Source organism: Gossypium arboreum, chromosome 8 (genome assembly GCF_025698485.1).
Source record: "Gossypium arboreum isolate Shixiya-1 chromosome 8, ASM2569848v2, whole genome shotgun sequence".
Lineage (NCBI taxonomy): Eukaryota > Viridiplantae > Streptophyta > Magnoliopsida > Malvales > Malvaceae > Gossypium > Gossypium arboreum.
Window position 1 is genome coordinate 20698974 of NC_069077.1, and position 24319 is coordinate 20723292.

At 34.1% G+C, this 24319-nt stretch overlaps 1 protein-coding gene and 2 long non-coding RNA genes across 3 annotated transcripts; 2 read left to right on the forward strand and 1 right to left on the reverse strand.

Annotated features, from left to right (window-relative positions):
- Window positions 1-1584: 1584 nt before the first annotated feature.
- LOC128296567 (uncharacterized) lies at window positions 1585-6906 on the forward strand. Its single transcript, XR_008287200.1, has 2 exons — window positions 1585-1925; window positions 6629-6906. It is a non-coding gene; the product is annotated as an uncharacterized LOC128296567 (long non-coding RNA).
- On the reverse strand, window positions 3213-4097 carry LOC108467568 (uncharacterized). Its single transcript, XM_017768243.2, has one exon. It carries the CDS (start codon window positions 3751-3753, stop codon window positions 3367-3369), a length of 387 nt encoding a protein of 128 aa, XP_017623732.1. The 5' UTR covers window positions 3754-4097; the 3' UTR covers window positions 3213-3366.
- A 7889-nt stretch (window positions 6907-14795) lies between the features above and the next one.
- Window positions 14796-16929, forward strand: LOC128296316 (uncharacterized). The gene is made up of 2 exons (XR_008286883.1): window positions 14796-14939; window positions 16783-16929. It is a non-coding gene; the product is annotated as an uncharacterized LOC128296316 (long non-coding RNA).
- The last annotated feature ends 7390 nt before the right edge of the window (window positions 16930-24319 follow it).

Here is a 24319-nt window from a genome sequence, read left to right on the forward strand (position 1 = left end):
TAGAACCACATTTCAAAAATCAAGTGGAACGATGAATGGGGTAATATGTGTGCGCATAAAAATACGACAATGAAAAAAATGAAGGTAATTCAATTGTTTAATCGACTAACAAACACTTAAACAACTAAGCATAACTAGCTTGGAAATATAATTTGATTTCAATCATGCATGAGGAATAGTTAACATGGCAATAAGAAAAATGAACAAATAATATGCTACAACGACATGCATGACATAACATAAAATGATTACTACTAGATGCACAAAACAAAATGCAAATCGAAGAAACAATATGGTATAAAACTATTTTAAGACAATGATAAGTACATGACACATACTATATGAATTGATAAATCGATAAATAAAGAACATTTGTAAAGACAAGCTTAATAAACACACGCAATCATTAAAATATATGTATCGTAGAATGAATATTTTCAAAGCACATAATGTATAAATTGACAAATTTGCATAGAAAATAAGAATATAATTATTAAAATAGATATTATAGAGTACAATTTTGAATTAAGTCATACATAAAATGTTTTAAAAGCGAATTCATTTGAAAATTGACAAAGCGTGATGACTTAAATAATATATATATAATGTGAAAGGATAATAAATACGTGATGAGACGTAATACACAAAATAGATTTACAAATATATACATACAAATTTATTGTAAAAGAAATCATGAGATTAATAATAATATAAGTTTTAAGTTAGTCTAAAAAATATACACAGGCCCTTATATCAAAACATATAAAATAGTGGGCTATATATAAAACATAAAAGCCATATAATATAAAGGAATATTCAAAAATAATAATAATTTTATAATGACAAAAAAATGAAGTTTCCAAAATTATTTTGTATATACATAGAGAAAGTACATGATATATCACGATGCAGAAAGTGTTTTAGATAAAAAAACTATTAAAGTAAAAATGTATTAATATATATACATAAAAATTTAAAAGTAAATATATGTAAGATAACATAGAGATAATAATATATATGTAGGTTTAGTAATGTGTGTGAATCAAAACATGTGCTAATATAAATGGATATAAAATAACTTGAATCCCATGTAAAACATATATAAAGCATATTTGAATAAAATATTAAAATACAAAGATAGAGTCAAAGCCATTATATGTATAAAATATATTAACTTTATTATAAAACATACGTATATGTATAATAATACAAAGGAAATAAGCATTTAAAATGTACAAAATGTGATGTTAACATTGCAAAAAAAAAAAAAAACAGCTTACAATGATGAAATAGCAATTACTCAAAGTTGTTTAAAAATTAAAAATAATTAATTAAGAACACAAAGGGCTATGAACTAAGAGGGTTTAATTAGAAACAATCCAAAACCAAAGGGATAATTTAAAAACAAAACAATAAGAGAAAGGACCAATACGCGATGCGCACAAATGCACAGGGGCTCGATCTGGAAATATTCCAGGCTCCCAAAACGCAGCACCCATGCGGACCAGAATACAAACGCACACAAATTATGGGTAAAATTTAAAAGAAAAAAATGCGAATATTAACTGATTTGGAAATGGGGCAAAAGGGAAAGGACTAAGCCTGTAAATAACCCTCACCGTGACGTTTTAAAGCTACAAACCATGCTTTAAACGGCACCGTTTCACATCACCAAATAAAAGAGGACAAAGCCCCTGAAAACCCTAGGCATTTCAATCAAAACAATGGGGAGAAGGGGGAACCCAAAGGTTTTGCGCCTTTCGGCCATAGTTTCATCACTGCGACGATGAATGACGACCTTCGGTGACCCCCTTTTGCTCTTCTGTTTACTCTAGCGTGGTGTTCGTCGATTTAAGCCCCGAAATCCCATCTTCGACTTCGATTTCAGCGAAGGAGACGAGGTCTTCAATGGCTCGTATGCGAAGGTAAGTCCTTTCCCCTTCACTTTATTTGCTTTCGAATAAAAAGAAATAACACAAAATGAAGAACAATAAAAAAAGAGGAACGCCAGCAAATCTAAATCGGAAAATCACCTTCGAATATAGGTGGCCTTTTCTTTGTATTCAATATGCAAATAGTGTCTGTTTGTATTGCGTTCATATTGCTTGCGTTCATAAAAAAAAAAGTTTACAATCGAAATCAATAGGCTTTATAGCCGAATGTAAAAAAAATAAAAATAAAATACAATTCTTCTTTCTTCGTATTTTCGCTGCTTTCGTTTGTTCTCTTTTGCAAGTACGAGTACGGGGCTGTGCGTTGGCCTTTGGCGTGAGGCGTACGGAAGGTGGACGTGGCGTACGAGGACTGTGCGCTGGTCGTACGGCGCTAAAGGCTCGACGTGGCTGCTGAGCGGCGCTTAGGGTTTTCCCCTTCTATTTTGGCTGAAAAGAGTTTAAGATAGCTAGGCATAGTTGGACTTTAGGATATTGGGCCTATATTTGGGTCTTGGGCATTGGTTTGGGCTTGCAATGATTTGGTTTGTAAAAGGACATTAAAATGGGCTGTTTGTGTTTTAAACTTTTTGTTTATTGATTTATTTTATATTTTATTTTGGTCTTTTGTGTTTGTTTGGGCCGGGCAAATTTGGCCCACTACATTCACCTAAGGAGAATTTGGTCAAAATTAATTCCGGTGCTTCAATGGATCTGTAATCGGAAATTACAGCAGTTGGAGGAGTTCTTAGGGACTCCAAAGCTCAATGGGCTGTCGGGTATGCAATGGAGTAGGTATGTGTACTGTCTTCCAGGCTGAAGCTTGAGCAGTACTTGAGGGACTTCTGTTGGCATGGCAAAGAGGTTTTGGGAGAGTGGAGAATGAACCTAGCATTGCAGAGATTCGTTGAATTCATTCCCTCTGCAACAGGGACTGACAATTTAGGTGCTCACACATTTGTAGGACGAACAATACCTGTGCTGATTATATGGCCAAGATGCGGCGTTCGGTAGGAGCAAATATTCGTGCCTTAGGAAGAGTTACTTATTAAGAAAGGTCTTGCTTTGCATATCAGAACTACAGCTAGTGACTCTTGGGTTACTTTTCATCAATTTATTGCTATTAAAAAAATAATATTTTAAATAGATATAATGAAAATATAAATTAATTTAAAATTTTATATGTATAACATAAAGTTAGGAAGGTTTATTCTTTAATATCTACACATACGACAAATCTAAAATATAAACTTGAAGACACATGACATAAGCTTCATACACTTTAATTTCCTTTAAAACCAAAAATGGAATAAAAATGAACTTCATAATGAACCCAAAATAACAAACAACAATTACAATAATCAAAGTTGAAAAAAGAAAAGAAAACAGGAAAACCCCAGAAAGCTGATTAGCCAGTTTCTTAATATCAACCAACCTACCATGATTGTTTGAGCATGGACATCCAAGCACAGTATGCACAAACAAGCTTTTGAGACATGTAAACATAAACAGCAAACGATAAACTCATCAACATCACATCCTTCCAATCACCTTTCCGTTGTGGACTCATCTTTTCCTTCAATCCTATCCCAAGCTTCTGCACACTCCCCAAAACCCGACCAAACAACAACTGTCTCTTCTCCTTGTCCTCTTTCTTTGTCTTTGAACTTGATGTCGATCTCTCCAGTGATTCATCATTGTTATGAGAAGATGAAACCACCAGGATTCTGGGACGGTGCCTGCTCCTAGTTTCCCGTCGCTGAAGTGAAGAACAACAGTTTTTGTAGCGAAAATTAGGATGGCTTACACAGAGAGCTGCCATGGAGGTGAAAAAGAGAGAGATTTGAATGAAGGGTGAAGGGTATAAGATTGAGTTTTGATCATTGGTGGGTTTGGGAAGGAAGAGAAGTTGTGTTTGACCCAACTTTTGGGTGAAGATAAAGCGGTCGGTGTCACTGTGATGCAGTTTTGCAAGGAATAAAAATATCTTGAAGCAAATGTTTATTTACCTTAGAAATTGTTGTGGATAAGACTGGGCCACTGTTGAATTCATTCCATTCAGGCTTTGCTTTACTTGATTAGGCTTTCTCTGGGCTTCCTCCCTTTTCAAAGTTTCTTGGCCCATTTTGTGAGAATTTTTAAGTTCAAGTATGAAAGAGAAACCGCTTCATTTACATATTTCATCTAAGTTGGTATCAATTTTTGTTTTTCTGGTAAGGAGTAGTAGTTAAATCATTCTCCTTTGTTACTTAAATTATATATATATTTTTTAAATTAGTACTTAATTTTTTTAATTACAAATAATACCTAATTATTCTTCGTTACTCAAATTATTTCCACCGTTAAAAAATTTATTAGCCAATCATTTTATGCACATAAAAATTTTAAATTAAGCCAAAACAAAAAAAAAAAAAAATGAGGTGACAATTGTACTTGTGCAATATCTGAGGGTTTGATTAGATCATTTTAAATTTTAGGGGTTTTTTAAATTTTGATTTTTTTCAATTTTTTTGGGATTTAACTTTTGTGTAATTGAGTATTTTTTTCTTAATATTTTAAATATCGAATTGGCTAGTTGGACTAGAAATCAATTGGGGTATCGATTTAGAATTAGGGATAGGACTAATTGACCTGTAATTGTAAATTATTACAAACAAATAATTAAACTATAACAGCTCGTTTTTAGTGAAATCGACACAGTGATTTCGGGACCACAAATTTGAGTTCGTAAGGAAAGTTATTTTAATATTATTTCATGGTCTGCATTATGATAGGAATGCCATATAAAAATTTTGTTAAGAAAATTTTACTAATTACACGTCTAATTTGATAAAGGACCAAATTGCATAAAATGAAAAAGTTGAGTTCTAGTAGCTATATGTATCAAATAGTTATGGAATTCAAAATTGAAGGTCCTTACATGGCAAATAGACCATTAAGAGGGGTTAGTAGATAAGTATGATGATTCATCCATAGAAAATGAAATAAAGAAAATGACAAAATTGGAAAGATGATAAATAATAAAATAAAAGAAAATATCATCATATGATCATCTTTCCCAAATGAAAATCCATGGAAACCCTAGCTATGAGTATTGAGTACTAGCAAGCTTATTTTGCTCAATTAGGTAAGCAATCTTGTCTTGTTTTTAGTAATTTTTATGTTTCTGATATTGTAATAGCTTAATTTAGCTATCTTAGGGATTAATTTGTAAAGTTATCAAAGTATTAAAGTTTTTCCATGGATGAATATGCATGAATTATGAAATTTATGGTAGAAAATGAAAGGTTGTTGATAGATAAACAACTTTTGTAAAGTGAATTTTTATGAAACTATGATTTAGGAACTAAATTGTAAATATATAAAATTCATGAAAAAATTCCAAATTTTATGAAATAAATGGGCTGTCAATGTTACATGTAAAAATTGGTTAGGCTTGGAATAAGGATTAGATTGCATGAATTTTATTTTCCGAGCCTAAGGACGAAATCACAATTAAATAAAAGTATAGAGGCAAAATAATAATTTTTCCTAAGATGTAAATTGGATTGAATTGAATATGAATTGTATTAAATTGAGTTAAATTTACTTGTATAGATCCGGATAGAAAAAATATTGAATTAGATCGAGGAAAAGAGAAAATGTCAGACTAATAGACAATAAATCAACGAATACTTGTCAAGATAAGTTTGTGTAACTAAATTTTGTATATTTATATGTTTAAATTAAATTTTGTATATGTGAATGGTGTAAATGTCATATATATGAAATTGATGACATATCCTATAATGTCTGACAAATATAAACTCCCGTTTGAATAAATGAAATTCGATGGATACTGGGTTTCTGTATTGGTTGTGGTCCTGCATATGTTGCGGACACACCAAAGCTCGAAAGAGCGTCCCGTTATTAGCTCTTATGAGCATCCCGATATATGGCCCTCTCAAGCTTCCCATTATATGGTTCTTGCGAGCTCCTCGTTAATAGCTCTTCAGAGCATCCCGATCAGTTGTGATCCTGCATGTGTTGTGGACACACCACAACTCTTATGAGCATCCCGATATATGGCTCTTAGTGAGCTTCCCGATTATAGGTTCTTAGTGAGCTTCCTGATTAATGGCTCTTCGAAGATACCCGTTATTGGCTCACTTAAGCTTCCTGGTTATGACTTTTATGAGCTTCCCGTTATACAACCTGAATAAACATCTCACATGAGTTTCTTGTTATATGGCTCGAGAGAGGGCTTCCCGATTATGTGCTCTAATGAACACCCCCGAATATGAATTGACGGATTTCAGATTCGTACACTTCATGTGTACTACCCTTGTATCTATTGATATTTTAAATGATTCAACGGGTAAAGTTCCGATATAAGATGAAATGAATTCAAGATGAATTACTATAAAAAAAATATTGAAGTACAAAGATATGATATGTATATATTCACATATACTTGAAGTGATAAATACATGTTGTGGAAATTGAATATTGATGAGCTCATTCATGTTTCTTGGTATTTAAGTGAATTACATTACTAACATACTTGATGAGGATATATGTTTAGGCAATTGGCCAAATTAGTTTAAGCATGTTTAGTTAACTTACCTTAATGTGAAATAAATGGTAAGTTAATTTCCTGTTATACGGACTTACTAAGTATTATATGCTTACTTTGTTTTATTTTCCCTGTTTTATAGTACTCAAAAGCTCGTAAAGGTTGGAGCTTGGTCGGAGCATCATCACACTATCCCTTGGCTCATTTCGGTATAAATAGTAAATTACTTTTGGTTATAATGGCATATATAGGTTAATTAGCCAATGTTAATATGAAAATGATTTTGGTTGTAAATTGCCATTGGAATGGCTTGTGATGATCATATTTTGATATGTATGTAAAAGGTCTTATCGTGTTTAATGTGTGCTAGTATGGTCGAATGATGGATAATTTATAAACATGTTGATGGTTGGATTTGAATGTCTTGTATTGACTTGAAAACATATTTAAGTGTTATGTGGGTGGAAAGCAAGTTTGGGTGAGAAATATGGCTTGGAAATGGCCTTATTTCGTCCACAAGGGTAGAGGCATGGGCGTGTGTCTCAGTCTTGTGTGAAACACGGCTTAACACATAGATGTATGGTTTGGTTGTGTATCCCTTGTATCTTAAAAATTTCAAAATAGAATGCTCAGAATTGATCACACGGCCTGGCACACGGGTGTGTGGCTTCGCCGTGTGACCTCTACACTTATACGCAGCGTAACGCACGGGCGTGACTTGGCCGTGTGACCCAAGTCAGAGAGTTACACGAGTACTAACACGGACTGGGACACGGCCGTGTGCCCTATTTTGAATGCCTACATGGCTTGTGACACGGGCGTGTCTATTGGTCGTGTGAGCCATACGGCCTGATCATACGAGCGTGTGTATCCTGCACCTAGGAAAAATTTTAAATTTTACGAAAAATTCTCTGAGTACCCGGATTAGTCCCGACCTATTTTTATTATATGTTTTGAGCCTTGAAGGCTTAAATAAGAGACAATATGAATATATATAATTGATTTCTAATATGATTGACAAATGATATTAAATTTCTGTTTCTGATCTATAAATTTTGTTAATGCTCCGTAACCCTGTTTCGGTGATGGGTTCAAGGTGTTACATTTATTGGTATTATAGCCAGGTTTAGCCAATTCTCGGATTAATGTAGCAAGTACGAGTCTAGCTATACATTTTAAATATGTTGTTTTATATAGTAATATCATCCAACCAAGCTAAATCCAAAGAAGTTGAGAGCAATGCTCAAGCTTAAGTTCAAATAGCAGCCTCAAGTAGTAAAAGGCCTATATCTGAGGGCCGAGGAGGAGAGGATAAAGAAGCCTTCTTCCAAATGATGAATGAATGGTTTACTGAATATGTAAGAACAAATCCAGTTGTACAACAACCTTCACCCGTTCTTATTTCTCAATCGGTTCCTAATATGCCACAAGGTATAAAACTTGTTAGAACTGGTAAGCCTCCTATAGATAAAATCCGTAAATATGGAGCAAAAGAATTTAGAGCTACAGCTGAAGATGATTCTGAAAGAGTTGAGTTCTGGTTAGATAATACTATCAGGGTCTTGGATAAATTATCTTGTATATCGGCTGAGTGTTTAAAATGTGTGGTGTCTCTCATAAAAGACTCGGTTTACTAGTGATGGAATACAATGATTTCTGTTGTACCTAAAGAGATGGTCACTTGGGAATTTTTTCAAACTGAGTTCAAAAAGAAATATATCAGTCAGAGATTTCTTGATTAGAAACGGAAAGAATTTTTGGAGTTTAAACAGGGCCGTATTACTGTATCTGAGTATGAACGGGAATTTGTTCGACTGAGTAAGTATGCCAGAGAATGTGTCCCGACTGAGATCGCAATGTGTAAACGGCTTGAAAAAGGTCTGAACGAAGTCATAAAATTATTGGCCGAGATTCTTGAGTTGAAAAAATTTGTTGTACTAGTCGATCGAGCTCATGAAGTCGAAAAGTTGTGTAAAGAAAAGAGACAAATTGAAATGAAAGTTAGAACTTCAAGTAAAAGATTTACTGGAAAGTCACAACAGTCGACTTTAAAGAAATAAAAAAGATATCATGACCGTACTACTACCTCTATGGGATACTCTGGAAGAGACAGAGTTACTCGACGCTCTAGTCTCAGATCTCAGGCTACATTTGTAGCAAGCGCGGGTAACGTCGAAACACCAAACCCAGAAGCAAACACTGTAATAAACTTCATTTTGGTGAGTACCGAATGAAAAGTGGAGCTTGTTTTAGATGTGGTTTTTTTTGTCATTATGTCAAAAACTGCACGGAAAAGCTTGAACAAGATACTGTTCAAACTTCGAGGCCGAGTAACCCTTCTACAAGAGGTAGACAACCTCGTAATCCCGGCAATGTGAGTGGTAGCCGGGGTACAACAAAAGATTCAACCATCAAATTTGAAGCACGAGCACCATCCAAAACATATGCTATTAGTGCACATGAGGATGCCTCTGCACGAGCACCATATTCTTCTTGATACTGATATAACTGCTTTAATTGATCCCGGTTCGACACATTTATAGATTTGCACAAATTTAGTGTTTAATAAAAATTTGTCTGTCGAGTCCACTGAATTTGTGGTTAAAGTATCGAACCCCCTAGGCCAATATGTGATGGTGGATAAAATTTTCAAGAATTGTCTGTTAATTTTATGGGGTTTCTGTTTCCCAGCTGATTTGATATTATTGTCATTTGATGAATTTGATGTGATTTTGGGTATGGACTGGTTAACTCAGCATGATGCCGCGGTAAATTGTAAACAGAAGTATATTGTGTTGAAATGTCAGAATGGTGAAATGCTTTGTATTGAATCAGATAATTTGGATGGGTTGTCTAATGTGTTATTAGCAATCTCAACAAAGAAATATGTTAGAAAAGGTTATGATGCTTATCTTGCTTATGTATTAGATACTAAGTGTTTGAATAGAAGATTAAGTCAGTGCCAGTAGTCTGCGAGTATCCTGATGTGTTTCCAGAAGAGTTACCCGGATTACCGCTGGTCAAATAGGTTGAATTTTCTATAGATCTTGTTCCAAGGACGACACCGATATCTATAGCCCTTACAGAATTAAAAGAGTTAAAAGTGCAATTGCAAAAACTGACGAACAAGGGCTCTGTTTGACCCAGTCATTCACCTTAGGGTGTGTCGGTTCTATTTGTTAAGAAGAAACATGGATTCTTGGAATTATGTATTGATTATAGACAGCTCAACAAAGTTACAATCAAGAATAAATATCCACTGCCTCGTATTGATAACTTGTTTGACCAGTTAAAAGGTGCCACAGTTTTTTCAAGGATTGATCTCCGTTCTGGTTATTATCAGTTACGAGTGAAAGACTCAGATGTACCCAAAACAGCCTTCAGAACCAGGTATGGGCATTATGAATTTCTTGTGATACCGTTTGGCTTGACAAATGCACCTGCAGTATTTATGGATTTGATGAACAGAATTTTCAGACCGTATCTGGATAAATTTGTTGTTGCATTCATTGATGATATTCTGGTATATCTTCAAGATAAAAATGAACATGCTAATCGTTTGAGAATTGTTCTGCAAACTCTGTGTGAAAAATAGTTGTATGCTAATTTCAGTAAATGTGAATTCTAGCTTTGGTAAATTAGTCTTCTTGGACATATACTATCTGCTGAAAGTATTAAGGTGGATCCAAATAAAATTTCAGCAATTGTTAACTGGAAACCACCAAAAAATGTATCAGAAGTCAGAAGTTTTTTGGGATTAGCCGATTATTATCGGAGGTTTGTAAAAGGATATTCGATGATAGCTTCGTCGATGACCTGATTGTTGTAGAAATATGTAAAATTTGAATAGACCAATAAATGTCAGTAGAGTTTTGACAGATTGAAATCCTTGTTGACTGAAACACCAATTCTAGTTCAGCCTGAATCGGGTAAGAAATTTGTAATATACAGTAATGTATCATTGAACGGTTTAGGCTGTGTTTTGATGCAAGAAGGTAAAGTAATAGCCTATGCTTCTAGACAACTAAAACCACATGAAAAGAATTACCCAGTACATGATTTAAAATTAGCAGCTATTGTTTTTGCACTAAAAATCTGGCAACATTATTTGTTCGGTGAAAGGTGTCATATATTCACCGATTATAAATGTTTAAAGTATCTGATGTTGCAAAAAGACTTGAACCTGAGACAACGCATGGCTTGAATTGTTGAAATACTATGACTTGGTTATTAATTATCATCCGAGAAAAGGAAATGTAGTTGCAGATGCTCTGAGTAAAAAGTCTCTGTTTGCTTTACGAGCCATGAGTACCCGATTGTCATTGTCTGATGATGGTTCAATCTTAGCTGAACTAAAAGCTAAACTGACATTTCTACAGCAAATTTGCGAAGCTCAAAAAAATGATGCTGAGTTATAAGCTAAACAGGTACAATGTGAGTTGACTTCCAATTCAGAATTTCAAATTGGACTTGATGATTGTTTGTTATTCAGGGGAAAAGTCTGTGTACCAAAGAATTCGGAGCTTGTACAGAAGATTTTGTACGAAGCTCATAATGGTACTATGTTTGTTCATACGGGGAGTAATAAAATGTACAATGACTTGAAAAAGATGTACTGGTGGCCGGGAATAAAACGTGATATTTCAGAATTCGTATTTAGATGCATGATATGTCAGCAAGTTAAAGCTAAACATCAGGTACCTTCAGGATTATTACAGCCAGTAACAATACCGGAAAGGAAATGGGATAGAGTTACCATGGATTTTGTGTCAGGATTACCCTATCTCCAAAACAGAAAGATGCCATTTGGGTAATTGTCGACCGTTTAACGAAATTTGCACACTTTATTTCGGTACATATAGATTTCTCCCTGGACAGATTAGCAGAGTTATATGTTTCTAAGATTTTTAGATTACATAGAGTGCTGGTCTCCATTATTTCTGATAGAGATCCTTGGTTTACATCCTGATTCTAGAGCAAGTTGCAAGAAGCTCTAGGTACGCAGTTACATTTCAGTATTGCATTCCATCTTCAAATTGATGGTCAATCAGAGCATGTGATTCAGATTCTTCAAGATATGCTTCGATGTTGTATTTTATACCATGAACATTCGTCTAAGCTCAATTCTGGTTAAAAATAGTTAATTTGCATATTTTGGGCTAGGGACTAAATAGAATAAAAGTAAAACTTTAGGGGCAATTTTGTAAAAATATAAAAAATGACCAAATTGTATGAAATGAATCATTTTATTGTCTAAATTTATATATTGAATGGAATTATTAATTTAGATCAAGATTGGGTGAAAAATCGAGGAAAATAGAAAATTATAAAAATGTCCCTGAACTTTGGTATTTCTACAATTTAGCCGGGTAAGTTCGTACGAACTATACTATGTATATTTTTGATTATATTGAATGTTATTATATGAAATTTTATTTAAAATGAATCGATATATATATATATATATACAATTTGGCTTATAATGAAATAAGGGAAATTCAACGACGCACGACGACTATCGAGCCCCGTTTGAACCTTAGGAATATTTAGGATACAAATGACATGTCATTAGGGGTTACCATGTTTTGAGTGCTGGTCCCGTACGTTCTACCGGTGGCTGAGTTTTTCGGCATGTGTTGCAGTTACTTGTCATCTTGTGTGAGCAGCACCGTGTAGTTACGTCTTGACCGTCAGCTTGTGTGAGCAGACCCAGTGATAGCTTGAGAGTGAGCATCTATATGAGATATGAGATAGAGATTGTTTCGATCATGTGTTGGCACATAGTGTGCAAGATTTCTCACGTATCTGATATTATTCTAAGTGGTTCAACGGGAAACGTGTTGTTATGAGACGATATGAGTTCGATACGAACTAATACAGGTATATACATGAAATACATGAAAATGATGGTACATGATATATTGAAATGGATGATATATGTATATAATGAAACGGTAAGATAATGATATGTATCATGACATGTACATTTATAAATATCTTTGATATGTTGATACATGGTAATTATGTAAGTTAAGACGAGTAATGAACTCAAGTGTGACATGTTGAGAAAATAAGGTTATCAATGTTGAATTTATATGAAATATGTTCAAGTATGCTAACATGTGTTGCTGTTTGATGCTTAGGTAAGTGCCAAACTATTGGTTGAATGATATTATGTTTACTTATAAGTCGTGTTGAAATGGTAAGTGCTCAAATGAAAATATATTTGTACTCATGAAAAAGTGGTAAGGTTTAAATTATGCAAATTCTTATGAAATGGTTTATCATGTTATTAATTCTAAAAGAGCTATGTTTAAATGCACTAGCTTGTGGCTATGGTTGATAATATGGTTGTGTCTTGTGTATTATGCATATGAAATGAGTGATGAAAGAGGGAATGATGAGTTGAATTGATGATATTAATTAAGCTAAAGAAAGTAAATGTAATGGAAAGTAATGACATGCAAACGAAAAGAAGAAAATTGAAAGAGACTTGAAGTTTTTATAAAGTCCTACTTTGTTAGGGATGATAGGTATAAGTGATGCTGTGGAATTATTCAATTTTTGAATTGTTGAATTTGGTTTCATGAATCGTGTGGTATCAGTATATGATTATTCTTGAATTGTATAAATTTCATATTTGAAATGGATAGATATGATTAAAGTTTATACGAACTTACTAAGCATTCATTGCTTACATAGTTATTTTTCTTTACTTTTCATACTATCGAAAGCTCGATTATGTTGAAAGCTCGTCGGAGATTTAGCATACTATCCAGCGATTATATCGGTAAATGTTGATGTCTTGGTTAAGGTTATAATGGCATGTACAGGTATTTTGGCTAATGTTAGCCTATGTGCTTTGGTTGTGGAATTGACCATTGGTTAGTTTGCATCTTGGCCTTGTGTTGGTAAAATGACAAATATTATAAGGTGTATATAAGTAGGCTTGCAATGGTTGATATATCACTTGTTATGGTTGAATAATGGTAGATATAAAAGTAGTTGAATGTGCATATTAGATATGACATATAACTTGCTGTGAATTGGTGTTTTGCCATAGTAAGCATATATGCATTTTGATGCTAATGATTATGTGGTATAGTTGGTACCAAATGGTATGTTTTGGTAAGTGATTTACATGTTGTTTAATGATACAAACTTAGTTAGAAGTTAATCAATTATTTTGGCCAAATTGAGTACATGGTTATACATGTTTTAATATTGTCATTTGAGGTGCCTTTGGCCATATTGGTTGGATGTAATTATACCATATGTGTTTGGCTTGATTTTGCATGATTTTGGTGCCTTTTGAGGGCTTACGTACATATGCAAAAGGGATTATAGGTACATGTTGAAAGGGGTGAGAAAAATGACTTGTAAAATAGACTATTTTCGTCCACACGGATAGAGACATGGGCGTGTGTCTCAGCCGTGTGTGACACACGACCAGGTAGCACGACCGTGTGTTCCCTGTAGTTTTCAAAGGGTTGCAAGTCAGGTTTTACATGGTCTAGCACACAGCCTAGCACACGGCCTGACACACGGGAGTGTGAGGTTATTTCGAAGGGTATACGGCCCGGCACACGGACGTGTGGTTTGGCCATGTGACTGAAACCAGTGAGTTACATGAGCTGGGACACGACCGTGTGTCCCTATTTCGAATGCCTACACAGCTTAAGACACGGGCGTGTTTCTTGGCCGTGTGAGTCACATGGCCTGGCCACACGACCGTGTGACCCCTGCAGTTTGTAAATTTTCATCTTTTTCCTAAAATTTCTATATGTTTCTGATTTAGTCCCGATTTGTTTCTAATGTGTTTTTAGGGCCACGAGGGTTAGTATAAGGGACAATATGTATGCTATTGATTTGTTTTGATGTGATTGATGATATGTAACGCCCCAATTTTCGGGAATTCTGTGAATGTTGGCATAGGTTTAATTATGTTAGTGGGCCTCTAGAAGGCCCAAGCCTAAGATAGAACCCGGTAATTTTAGTTAATTTTTGTTCCATAAGAAAAAGGGAGTGAAATTATGAAATAGGACCTATGTGAAAATGTTTGAAAATGCTATAGGCTAAATTGAAGTGGCCAAATAAATAGGAGTGCAAAATAGGAGGATTTGCATGGCAAACCTCCCATTTTACATGAAGTGGCCAGCCATCATGTTGTTGTAGACAATATGAGCACTTGATATCCATAATTCATGGTACAAATTGATAATGGGTTAGGTAAATGTTCCATGATAATGGTTTAGGTAAATGTTCCATGATGGGCATTTCATGTCTTTTGTATTAAAGAATTAAATGGGTGAAATATGAAATTTTATTAAAAGAAAAAGGGGTGAAAAGAACAAAGTTTTGTCCATCTTTGTTCATCATAGCTGAAAGTTAGAGAAGAGAAAGGAGAGGAGAAAGCTCTTGAATGTTCGGTCACTTGGGGAAGAAAATTGAAGGTAAGTTCATGGTAGTTTGCTTCTATCTTAATGTTCATGAGTTCTTCTTGATTCTACCTTAACTCTTGAAGCATATTTTGGTTTTTAGTTGTGTTGTGAGCATTTAGTCATGAATTAAAATGAAGGAAATGGTTGTTGTTTCATGTTCTTTTGATGAAAAATGGAAGATAGGTGAAGTTGAGCCAAACAAATGAGCATGCATGTGCCTTAGATGCTAAGGGGAAAAATTGGCTAACATGTTGTGCTTTAAAATGATGAAATGGAGATTATACTTAAGTAAAATCATAGATATGTGATGATTGATTGGTGATATACATGTTTAAATAACAAGCATGCAAGTTGGGTGTGAAAGAGTGATTTGGTAATAAATTTGCTTGGGACAGCAGTAGTAACGTGACTTTGGAAAATCACCATAAATTTTGGGAGATGAATTAGAAGCTGAATAAATTATGTAATTAAAGCTTAGTAAGTCTAGTTTCAAATGAAATAAACGAGAACATATTTTGAATTCTATACAATGAGAAATTTGATTCGTAATGAAGAGTGGTCAGATTAGTCAAACAGTGAAACATGGGAAACTTTAAGAAAAATCTGGTATTGATTGGCCAAACCAAAAATTCTGAAAATTTTATGGATAGAAAATATATGAGTCTATTTTCAGGGAAAATTAACAGCACTTGATTTGGAGTTTCGTAGCTCCAGTTATAAATAATTTAGTGACTGTTGCTTAGGAAGACAGCTTGCAGTGAAATTATGATTATGTGGTAAACATTGACAAAAATTTGTTAATGAGTTGCTTATTGTTTTCTTATAAGCTTACTATGATCTGTAGGTGTGGTTGGCTGAATATTGTAAGGGGTTAATACGTAGTTTGTATTTGAATAGTTAGATTAACGTGTTAGTAATACAATTGTAGGCGGTTCGTGTGTGGATCTCGTCAGCATATCGTCGCAAACAGGTGTGTAACTAACACCCTCTTTCTTAGTCTGGATCGGCAAAAGTCGAAAAGCTGAAATGCCGAAAACTGATATTTTGTAGATTTGTGAGTGTGCGAATGCTCGTGAGGTAAATCGATTAATGTTTTTGGTAAGCTGCAAAAATTTGGACTGCAAAGTGCATGATTTACGTGCCTCGATATTTTTGGGCTTAATGGGCCAAAATTGAAATGATGGGCCAACGGCCCAATTCGGTAAGAACCCTCGATGCGTGATTACATTAGTACGTGAAAAGTAGGAATATGCATGAAAAACCCTAAAATAGATAAATTATTGAAATACCATTAAAAGTGGAAAATTTACGGTTTTACCTAGTAGATAAATTACCAAATACCCCAGGGTTAAATTGACCTAAATGCATGTTTGATTGTTGTTATTTACTTGCATGCCATGTTGTTATTATCGATGCATGGGATTGGGATATTGACGAAGGAAATCTTGAAAGTGGCTTGTCCACGTCTTGGAGGCTTTGCCTCAATTCTTCGATAATCGAGCAAAGAAGGCTACAAGTGTGGAGTGTTGGGCTGGGTGGGTTGAGCTATTCCCCACATGGAGTGTAGGGCTGGTACGGGTGGAGTGTAGTGGTTGGTGGGTTGAGTAGTCTCCCCAAATGGGCTTGCATATGTTATTGATGTTGCATGTATTTGAAATGGGCCTATGGGCCATACTGTTATCTGAATAAGGGGTTAAGGCCCAGTTTATTGTAATCTGAAAAGGGCTCTGGTCCAGTACTACTGTTACCTGAATGGGCTTAGGCCCAATAGGCTTGAGCTGACTTGGGCTTTTAATGGGTTTTCCTTACACACTGAGTTTCCCTAAACTCACCCCTTTTATTTTCATCCACGCAGGAAATCCCCAACCATAGTGGGCTTGGAGCTGTGAGGGAATTCGGAGTGGCCACCCGTTCTGAAAGTTTGGTTTTCTTCTGGTGAACTGGACATCCTATTATTTACGTTGAGGTTTGGGTTTTTAAATGTAATAAGGCCGCTTAATTATTTTTTATGGTTTTAATATGTATTACTAAGATAGGTATTACTTATTTTAACTGTTGAAATTGGATAGCTTTAGGGTGCATTTTAAAAAAAAACAACAATTGATTTCAAAATAACACGACAACAAGCAAAGCTTCCGCAATGAAAGTATTTTTCAAAATTAATCACTTTTCTTAAAAATGACTTAATCAAATCGGTTTCTAGAAATATACATGACGTTAAGGTGTGGCAATGGCGGTGTGCATGTCTAGGATTGGATCCAAAGGAGCTTGGTACTTAAGTAGTCCGATAGACTCACCTCCTCTTTTCCGGTTTCCTACGGTGCATGACTTCCATTCACTTTAACCTATAATGAAATTATCTTTTAAAACACTAAGTAGGTTTTTCTGGATCAATAATATAAAATGTTTTGAACGCTTCGATGTGGCATGTCGGATCCGGCCATAACGTCTAGGTCGGGTTTGGGGTGTTACATTTGGTGGTATCAGAGCCTAGGTTGCAACAACTCGGTGTGGAATGGGTTTACAAAAACAAAGATTTTCAAAATAAATTTTTTTTTGCGAAAACGCGATTTTCAAAATTTAGATCTTTTGAAGGTGGCATTCGAATCTCCTACCAAGCCTCGTAAGTATTACTCGAACTCTTCGAATATTTTTCGACTTATCTATCATCTTTGAAATCCTGCTAAGATACTCTTGATAGGATGATCTGAAACCATAGGAAAATCGATAAGAGATCAAATCGTAGCTAGACTTGATTCTGCGAAAACAAACTCGAACTCTTTATGCGATTCATAAAACATCGTAATAAACACTGAAATATTAATTGATGCATAAAAATTCGTAATCAAGATAATACGATATGAGTACAAGAGGCCGTGGATGGAGCCGAGGAAGTGCTCGAGCGAGATCTTTGTCTTCGAGACATATGCCGGCGGTGGATGCACCGGTACCACCAGCAACAGAGGTAGAGTCCCATGACCACGGTGCCAAGGATGATGCATTGTCACAGGCAATGCTTCGTGTTCTGGAAAGGGTTGCCGGGGCAACTACAGGCAATAGAGTTCGGGGATCTATTTCTGAATGACTTCGGGCTAACGGAACGGAGATCTTTAGGGGCGTGTCTGGTATAGCCCCGAATGTGGCGGAATATTGGTTAGAGGCCACAGAACGAATTATAGACAACTTGGACTGCTCTGAGGAGATTGTGAGTGAGGTATCTGTACTAAGTCCTTTGGGTCACTCGGTTAGGGTAGACAAACTGTATAGGGATGTACCCTTAGAAACTCAAGGTAGGATTTTCCCTGGAGATCTGATGGAGTTACCGTTCGGAGAGTTTGATCTTATTTTGGGAATGGACTGGCTTGTTAAGCATAAGGCGACCCTGGATTGTGCTGCTAAACGAATGGTGTTTAGAACCACAAAGGATGAGGAGGTTATGGTGATAGGTGAGCGAAGGGATTATTTGTCCAATGTGGTGTCGACTTTAAGAGCCGAAAAGTGGATTCGAAAAGGTTGTGAGGCCTATTTGGCATTTGTAAGTCAGTCAGAAGAGGAGGGATTGACAGTGGATAAGGTTAGGACCGTAAAGGAGTTCCAAGATGTTTTTCCGGAGGAGCTTCTAGGATTGTCTCTGAACCGAGAAGTTGAGTTTGGAATAGATTTGTTGCTTGGAACGGCGCCCGTGTCTATCGCACCGTATAGGATGGCACCGAAGGAGTTAGTAGAGTTAAAGGCTCAAATTCAAGAGTTGTTGGATAGGGGCTTCATTAGGCCAAGGGTGTCTCCATGGGGAACACCGGTGCTATTTGTGAAGAAAAAGGACGGGACAATGCGTATGTGCATCGATTACCGCCAGTTGAACAAACTGACGATAAAGAACAAATACCCTCTGCCAAGGATTGATGATTTATTTGACCAACTTAGAGGAGTTTTGGTATTTTCCAAGATTGACCTTCGATCTGGATACCATCAGTTAAGAGTCAAGGAGGCAGATATCCATAAGACAGCATTCAGGACTCAGTATGGTCATTACGAGTTTACGGTTATGCCATTTGGATGATTTAACGCTCTGCGGCGTTTATGGATCTGATGAATCGTGTGTTCCAACCATTTTTAGATCAGTTCATAGTCGTCTTTATTAACGATATCCTGGTATATTCTGAAACTGAAGCGAAACATGATGAGCATCTCCGCATAGTACTGCAAGTGTTAAGGGAGAAGGAACTCTTTGTGAAGTTCAGCAAGTCTGAACTTTGGTTGAGGAGGTAAGCTTCTTAGGACATCTTGTCTCTGCTGAGGGATTAAGGTGGACCCTCGGAATTTGAAGCGATTTTGGAGTGGAAACCGCCTAGGTCGATGTCGAAAATATAGAGTTTCCTAGGGTGGCGGGATACTCTGAAGGTTTGTGGAAGGTTTTTCGTGATGATGACACCTTTGACAAAACTCATAAGGAAATGAGTCTTGTTTGTATGGATGAGAAGCGGCGGAAGCTTTTGAGTTAATTTAGCGAAGTGCAGGAAGGATTTTACTTGTGTCGATGGCGCATCACATGTAGGCTTGGGCTGCGTGTTAATGCAGGGAGGTAAGGTGGTTGCATATGTATCACGACAGCTTAAACCTCACGAAGGGAACTATCTTACTCATGATTTGGAGTTGGCGGCAGTGATATTTGCACTTAAGATTTGGAGACATTACTTGTACGGGGAAAAGTGTATTATATACACAGACCACAAGGGTCTTAAGTATTTGTTGACTCAGAAGGAGCTGAACCTTAGGCAAAGGAGATGGATTGAGTTGCTTAAGGATTATGACTATTCGATCGAGTATCACCAGGCAAGCTAATGTGGTAGCCGATGCTCTAAGTCGTAGAACTATATCTGATCTGAGAGCAATGTTTGCTCGTCTGAGTCTATATGATGATAGAAGTCTGTTGGCTGAATTGCAAGTGAGGCCAACCTGGGTGGATCAGATTAAGGAAAAAAGTTGAACAATGAGTCTTTGGTCGCTCGTTTTCAACAAGTTAAGGAAGGGGAAACTTCTGAGTTTAGGAGCTAGAAGAGACGATGCAACAATAATACCCTCATCTGTTTGGATCAGGTAAATTTCGAAGACGAAATTTCTTTAAGGAGGTTAGAGTTGTAACGCCTCAATTTTCGGGAATTCTGTGAATGTTGGCATAGGTTTAATTATGTTAGTGGGCCTCTAGAAGGCCCAAGCCTAAGATAGAACCCGGTAATTTTAGTTAATTTTTGTTCCATAAGAAAAAGGGAGTGAAATTATGAAATAAGACCTATGTGAAAATGTTTGAAAATGCTATAGGCTAAATTGAAGTGGCCAAATAAATAGGAGTGCAAAATAGGAGGATTTGCATGACAAACCTCCCATTTTACATGAAGTGGCCAGCCATAGTGGGCTTGGAGCTGTGAGGGAATTCGGAGTGGTCACCCGTTCTGAAAGTTTGGTTTTCTTCTGGTGAACTGGACATCCTATTATTTACGTTGAGGTTTGGGTTTTTAAATGTAATAAGGCCGCTTAATTATTTTTTATGGTTTTAATATGTATTACTAAGATAGGTATTACTTATTTTAACTGTTGAAATTGGATAGCTTTAGGGCGCGTTTTCAAAAAAAACAACAATTGATTTCAAAATAACACGACAACAAGCAAAGCTTCCGCAATGAAAGTATTTTCCAAAATTAATCACTTTTCCTAAAAATGACTTAATCAAATCGGTTTCTTAGAAATATATATGACGTTAAGGTGTGGCAATGGCGGTGTGTATGTCTAGGATTGGATCCAAAGGGAGCTTGGTACTTAAGTAGTCCGATAGACTCACCTCCTCTTTTCCGGTTTCCTACTTGGTGCACAGCTTCCATTCACTTTAACCTATAATGAAATTATCTTGTAAAACACTAAGTAGGTTTTTCTGGATCAACAATATAAAATGTTTTGAACGCTTCGATGTGCCATGTCGGATCCAGCCATAACGTCTAGGCCGGGTTTAGGGTGTTACATGATATGAATTAAATGTTTAAATTTTTTTTTATAGCTCTGAAACGTAAACTCTGGTAATGCTCTGTAACTATATTACGACGACGGATACAAGTTAGAGGTGTTACAATAACAATTAATAATTAGATTCAAATTATAGAAATACAAATCACGAATTCCGAGCTATTCCTCGTCGACTTTATCTTTCCCCTTTTTAGTTAAGGATTCCGGTATGACGTTAGCTACGAAAGTAAAACAATTAAAATTTATCAATATAACACAATTCAATCTCATATTATATTTCAATTTTTACTCAATACTTTCCTAAATTCTAATTTAGTCCCTAAACCGAGACTAATTTTATTTCTTCACAATCAATCTTATATTCTCATACAAATTCCACTTTAGGCTATATTTAACTCCCTAATTTCACTTAAATCCCTAAATTTCAAATTTTTCACAATTTACTCCCTATTACTCAAAATTTACAATTTATTCAATAATTCAATCCTTTTCATTTTTAACTTAAAATCTATCAATTTAATCCCTAATACTAAAATTATTCAACATAAATAACACTTAAAAACTCAATAATTTCTAAAATTTTGACATGGGTCGGGTAGTATTTAATCTTGGAATTCTAAAAACATAAAAATTATAAGAAAAAGGGACTAAATTAACTTACCAATTAAGCTTTGAACTTTGAAATCTTTATCTTTTCTCCTTTTCTTTCTCTTTTCTTTTCATTTTTTCTTCTCTGTTTCGTTTTTAACTTTGTTATTTCTTTGTTTCGTTTCTTTTATTTATTTTATTTCTTTTAGTTATTATAATAATATAATATAATATAATATAATATAATATAATATAATATAATATATTATTATATAATTAAATATTAAGTATTTCATATATTATTATTTTATACATATGTATTTTATTTTTACACATGTACACACAATCACCATACACTTGTTAATTAAGGTTTAATTGCTTATTTACTTCCTTTACTTTTCCTTTAATCTATAATTCAACTTTCACCTTTAATATAATTTAGTCCTTTTTTCCTAATTACTCTTAATTCAAGCTAATTCACCTAACCAAGACCTAATTAACCACGTACACAACTAACTTCGTAAATATTTTGAATAAGTATTTACGAGTCCATTTTACGAAAACAGAGACCTGAAAATACACTTTCTCAAAAATTAGCCATAACTATCAGGTCATTACATGTAGTTTTTGGTGAATGGAAGATTGTGTACTTAAACCTCCAAAACAAAAATTACAAGGATGGACAACTTTTTTCACAAGTGATTGAGAATGAGATATGTGGAATGACATATATGATCATACTTGCTCAAAAATTACCCTCTTTGCCACATGTATCTATTTTTTGAATATTTATGTACTTTTAAATTATTTTGAATTTACTTATGTAAAATTATTTCTTATGCAACTTTATATTAATTAAAATATGTTACTTGACAAATTGATTCAGAGTGTGACATAACTATCACTAATTTATATATCAAGAACATGACATAATTATCACTAAGAATATAGTTTACGATTATATTGATACACTATTAATATTTATCAATTTCCACGAGGTTAATATTTGCAAATAATGAACTTAAGAAAATTGTTTATTTAAATTTTCAAAATATTCACTAATCAATTTTCATAAGGGATGTTTTAATTCCTTAGTAATAGTGTTTTATCTCAATAATCTCACCCAAAATAAATACTTACCAATAAAGTGTGTCATGTTCTTATTTGTCATTTTATACATATCAGCTTTCAGCTAAATTTTACCAAATACTTTTAAATAAATATTTAATAGAATCAGTTGGTCAAATTAGTCACTGCATAAGCTATCAACCAATTGCCAAACAGGGCCTATAAATTTTATATTATTGTTTTAATTAATTTACATATTATAAAAAGCGGTATAATTTAGCATAATTCTTTCTTCAAATTAAGTTTATGTAAGTTTTTATGATTGAAGTTATTGACTATTTGTGTCGTGAACTCAAATATTACATGAAAGATGTTAAGTATGCAAATACAAAATGTTTTATTGCATTATATCATGAGGTATGATACTATTTGAGGGAATGGAGCCAGACACACAAGCACTGAAGACGGCTCGCAAACTCTTTAATTTGATACATAAAAAGCTTTGAAATGTGGTTGAGAGAACATTTGTCCTAAAAAATAATTTTACATATTAACAATATTACCTTAGTATAGCATAAAAAAAAAGTTAGATGGTACTAGCATGGTGCATACTTCATAGCTTCATTCGTGAATCTAATTTTATAATCTTCTTCTTCACTTGAAAGAGGTTTTTGTTTGCATGGACATCATAAGTCCTTGGAAACCCAAGCAATGAAGAAAGAAGCAAACCAGAAGCTTTTCTTTTTTATGAGAGTTCGGGTGTCAAATTTGACCATTAAACCTTTTTATTTTTTTTTTCATATTTGATTATCTTAATGTATTGTAATATTTCAATTTGACAATGGATTGTGAGTAGATTTGATCATGATCGGGCGATCAGGCTAGATCTGAATGTCTATTTGAAAAGTGAAAAGGTTTGGACAAAAATATAAGCTTGAAAAATAGATTTGGACAAAATATAAATTTGGGCAAAATATAAATATGTACATACTTAATCCAATTTTAATTTTTTCTTCTTTATATACTGGTTTTAATATCCAATATTAGAAAAATATAAATATGTACTTCACGTTAATAAATTTTAAACTTTGCACATTCATTCATTGATTCATTTTTTTAATTATTGTAAATTAAATTTCATATATAATATATACAGAATATTTTTTCTTTAATAAATAAATGAGAAATATATTAAAGATATTATTGAAATATTATAGATTAATTTATCAATTTAGTTACCAATTGTATATTTTTTCTTTTCTTTTGAACAAACATATTTTTATACAATTTTTGTTTATATAATTTTTTAATAACTTAATTTATATAGTTTTATTTTATCATAATTGGGAGTAATTAAATATTTTTAATTATTAATAATTTGTTAAAATGTTATAATAAGATTAATAATCAAAGTTTTTCAAATTTTAATTAACTTGTAAAAAGCTTTGTGTCACATGTTCAAGTTTCTGGGTTCAAGTATTGGCAATAATATCTTTCTAATGACAATGTATCCATAAAGTTATCTTTTCTTTAGCTCAAACATTTTAAAAGATGAGTTTCTTTTTGAGTTTATTTTGATTTCTCCTTTTAAATTTAAAATTTCAATATTCATTTAAATCAAGTTTAAATGAAATTCAACTTAATTTTTCAGATAAAATTTCAATTTATATATGAGTTTTATTACATGTACAATGTTATACATGAAGTTAAGAATTATGATT

Coding starts and splice junctions, on each gene's coding strand:
- LOC108467568 (XM_017768243.2), bottom strand. CDS start 3,753: ATGGCAGCTCTCTGTGTAAGCCATCCTAATTTTCGCTACAAAAACTGT.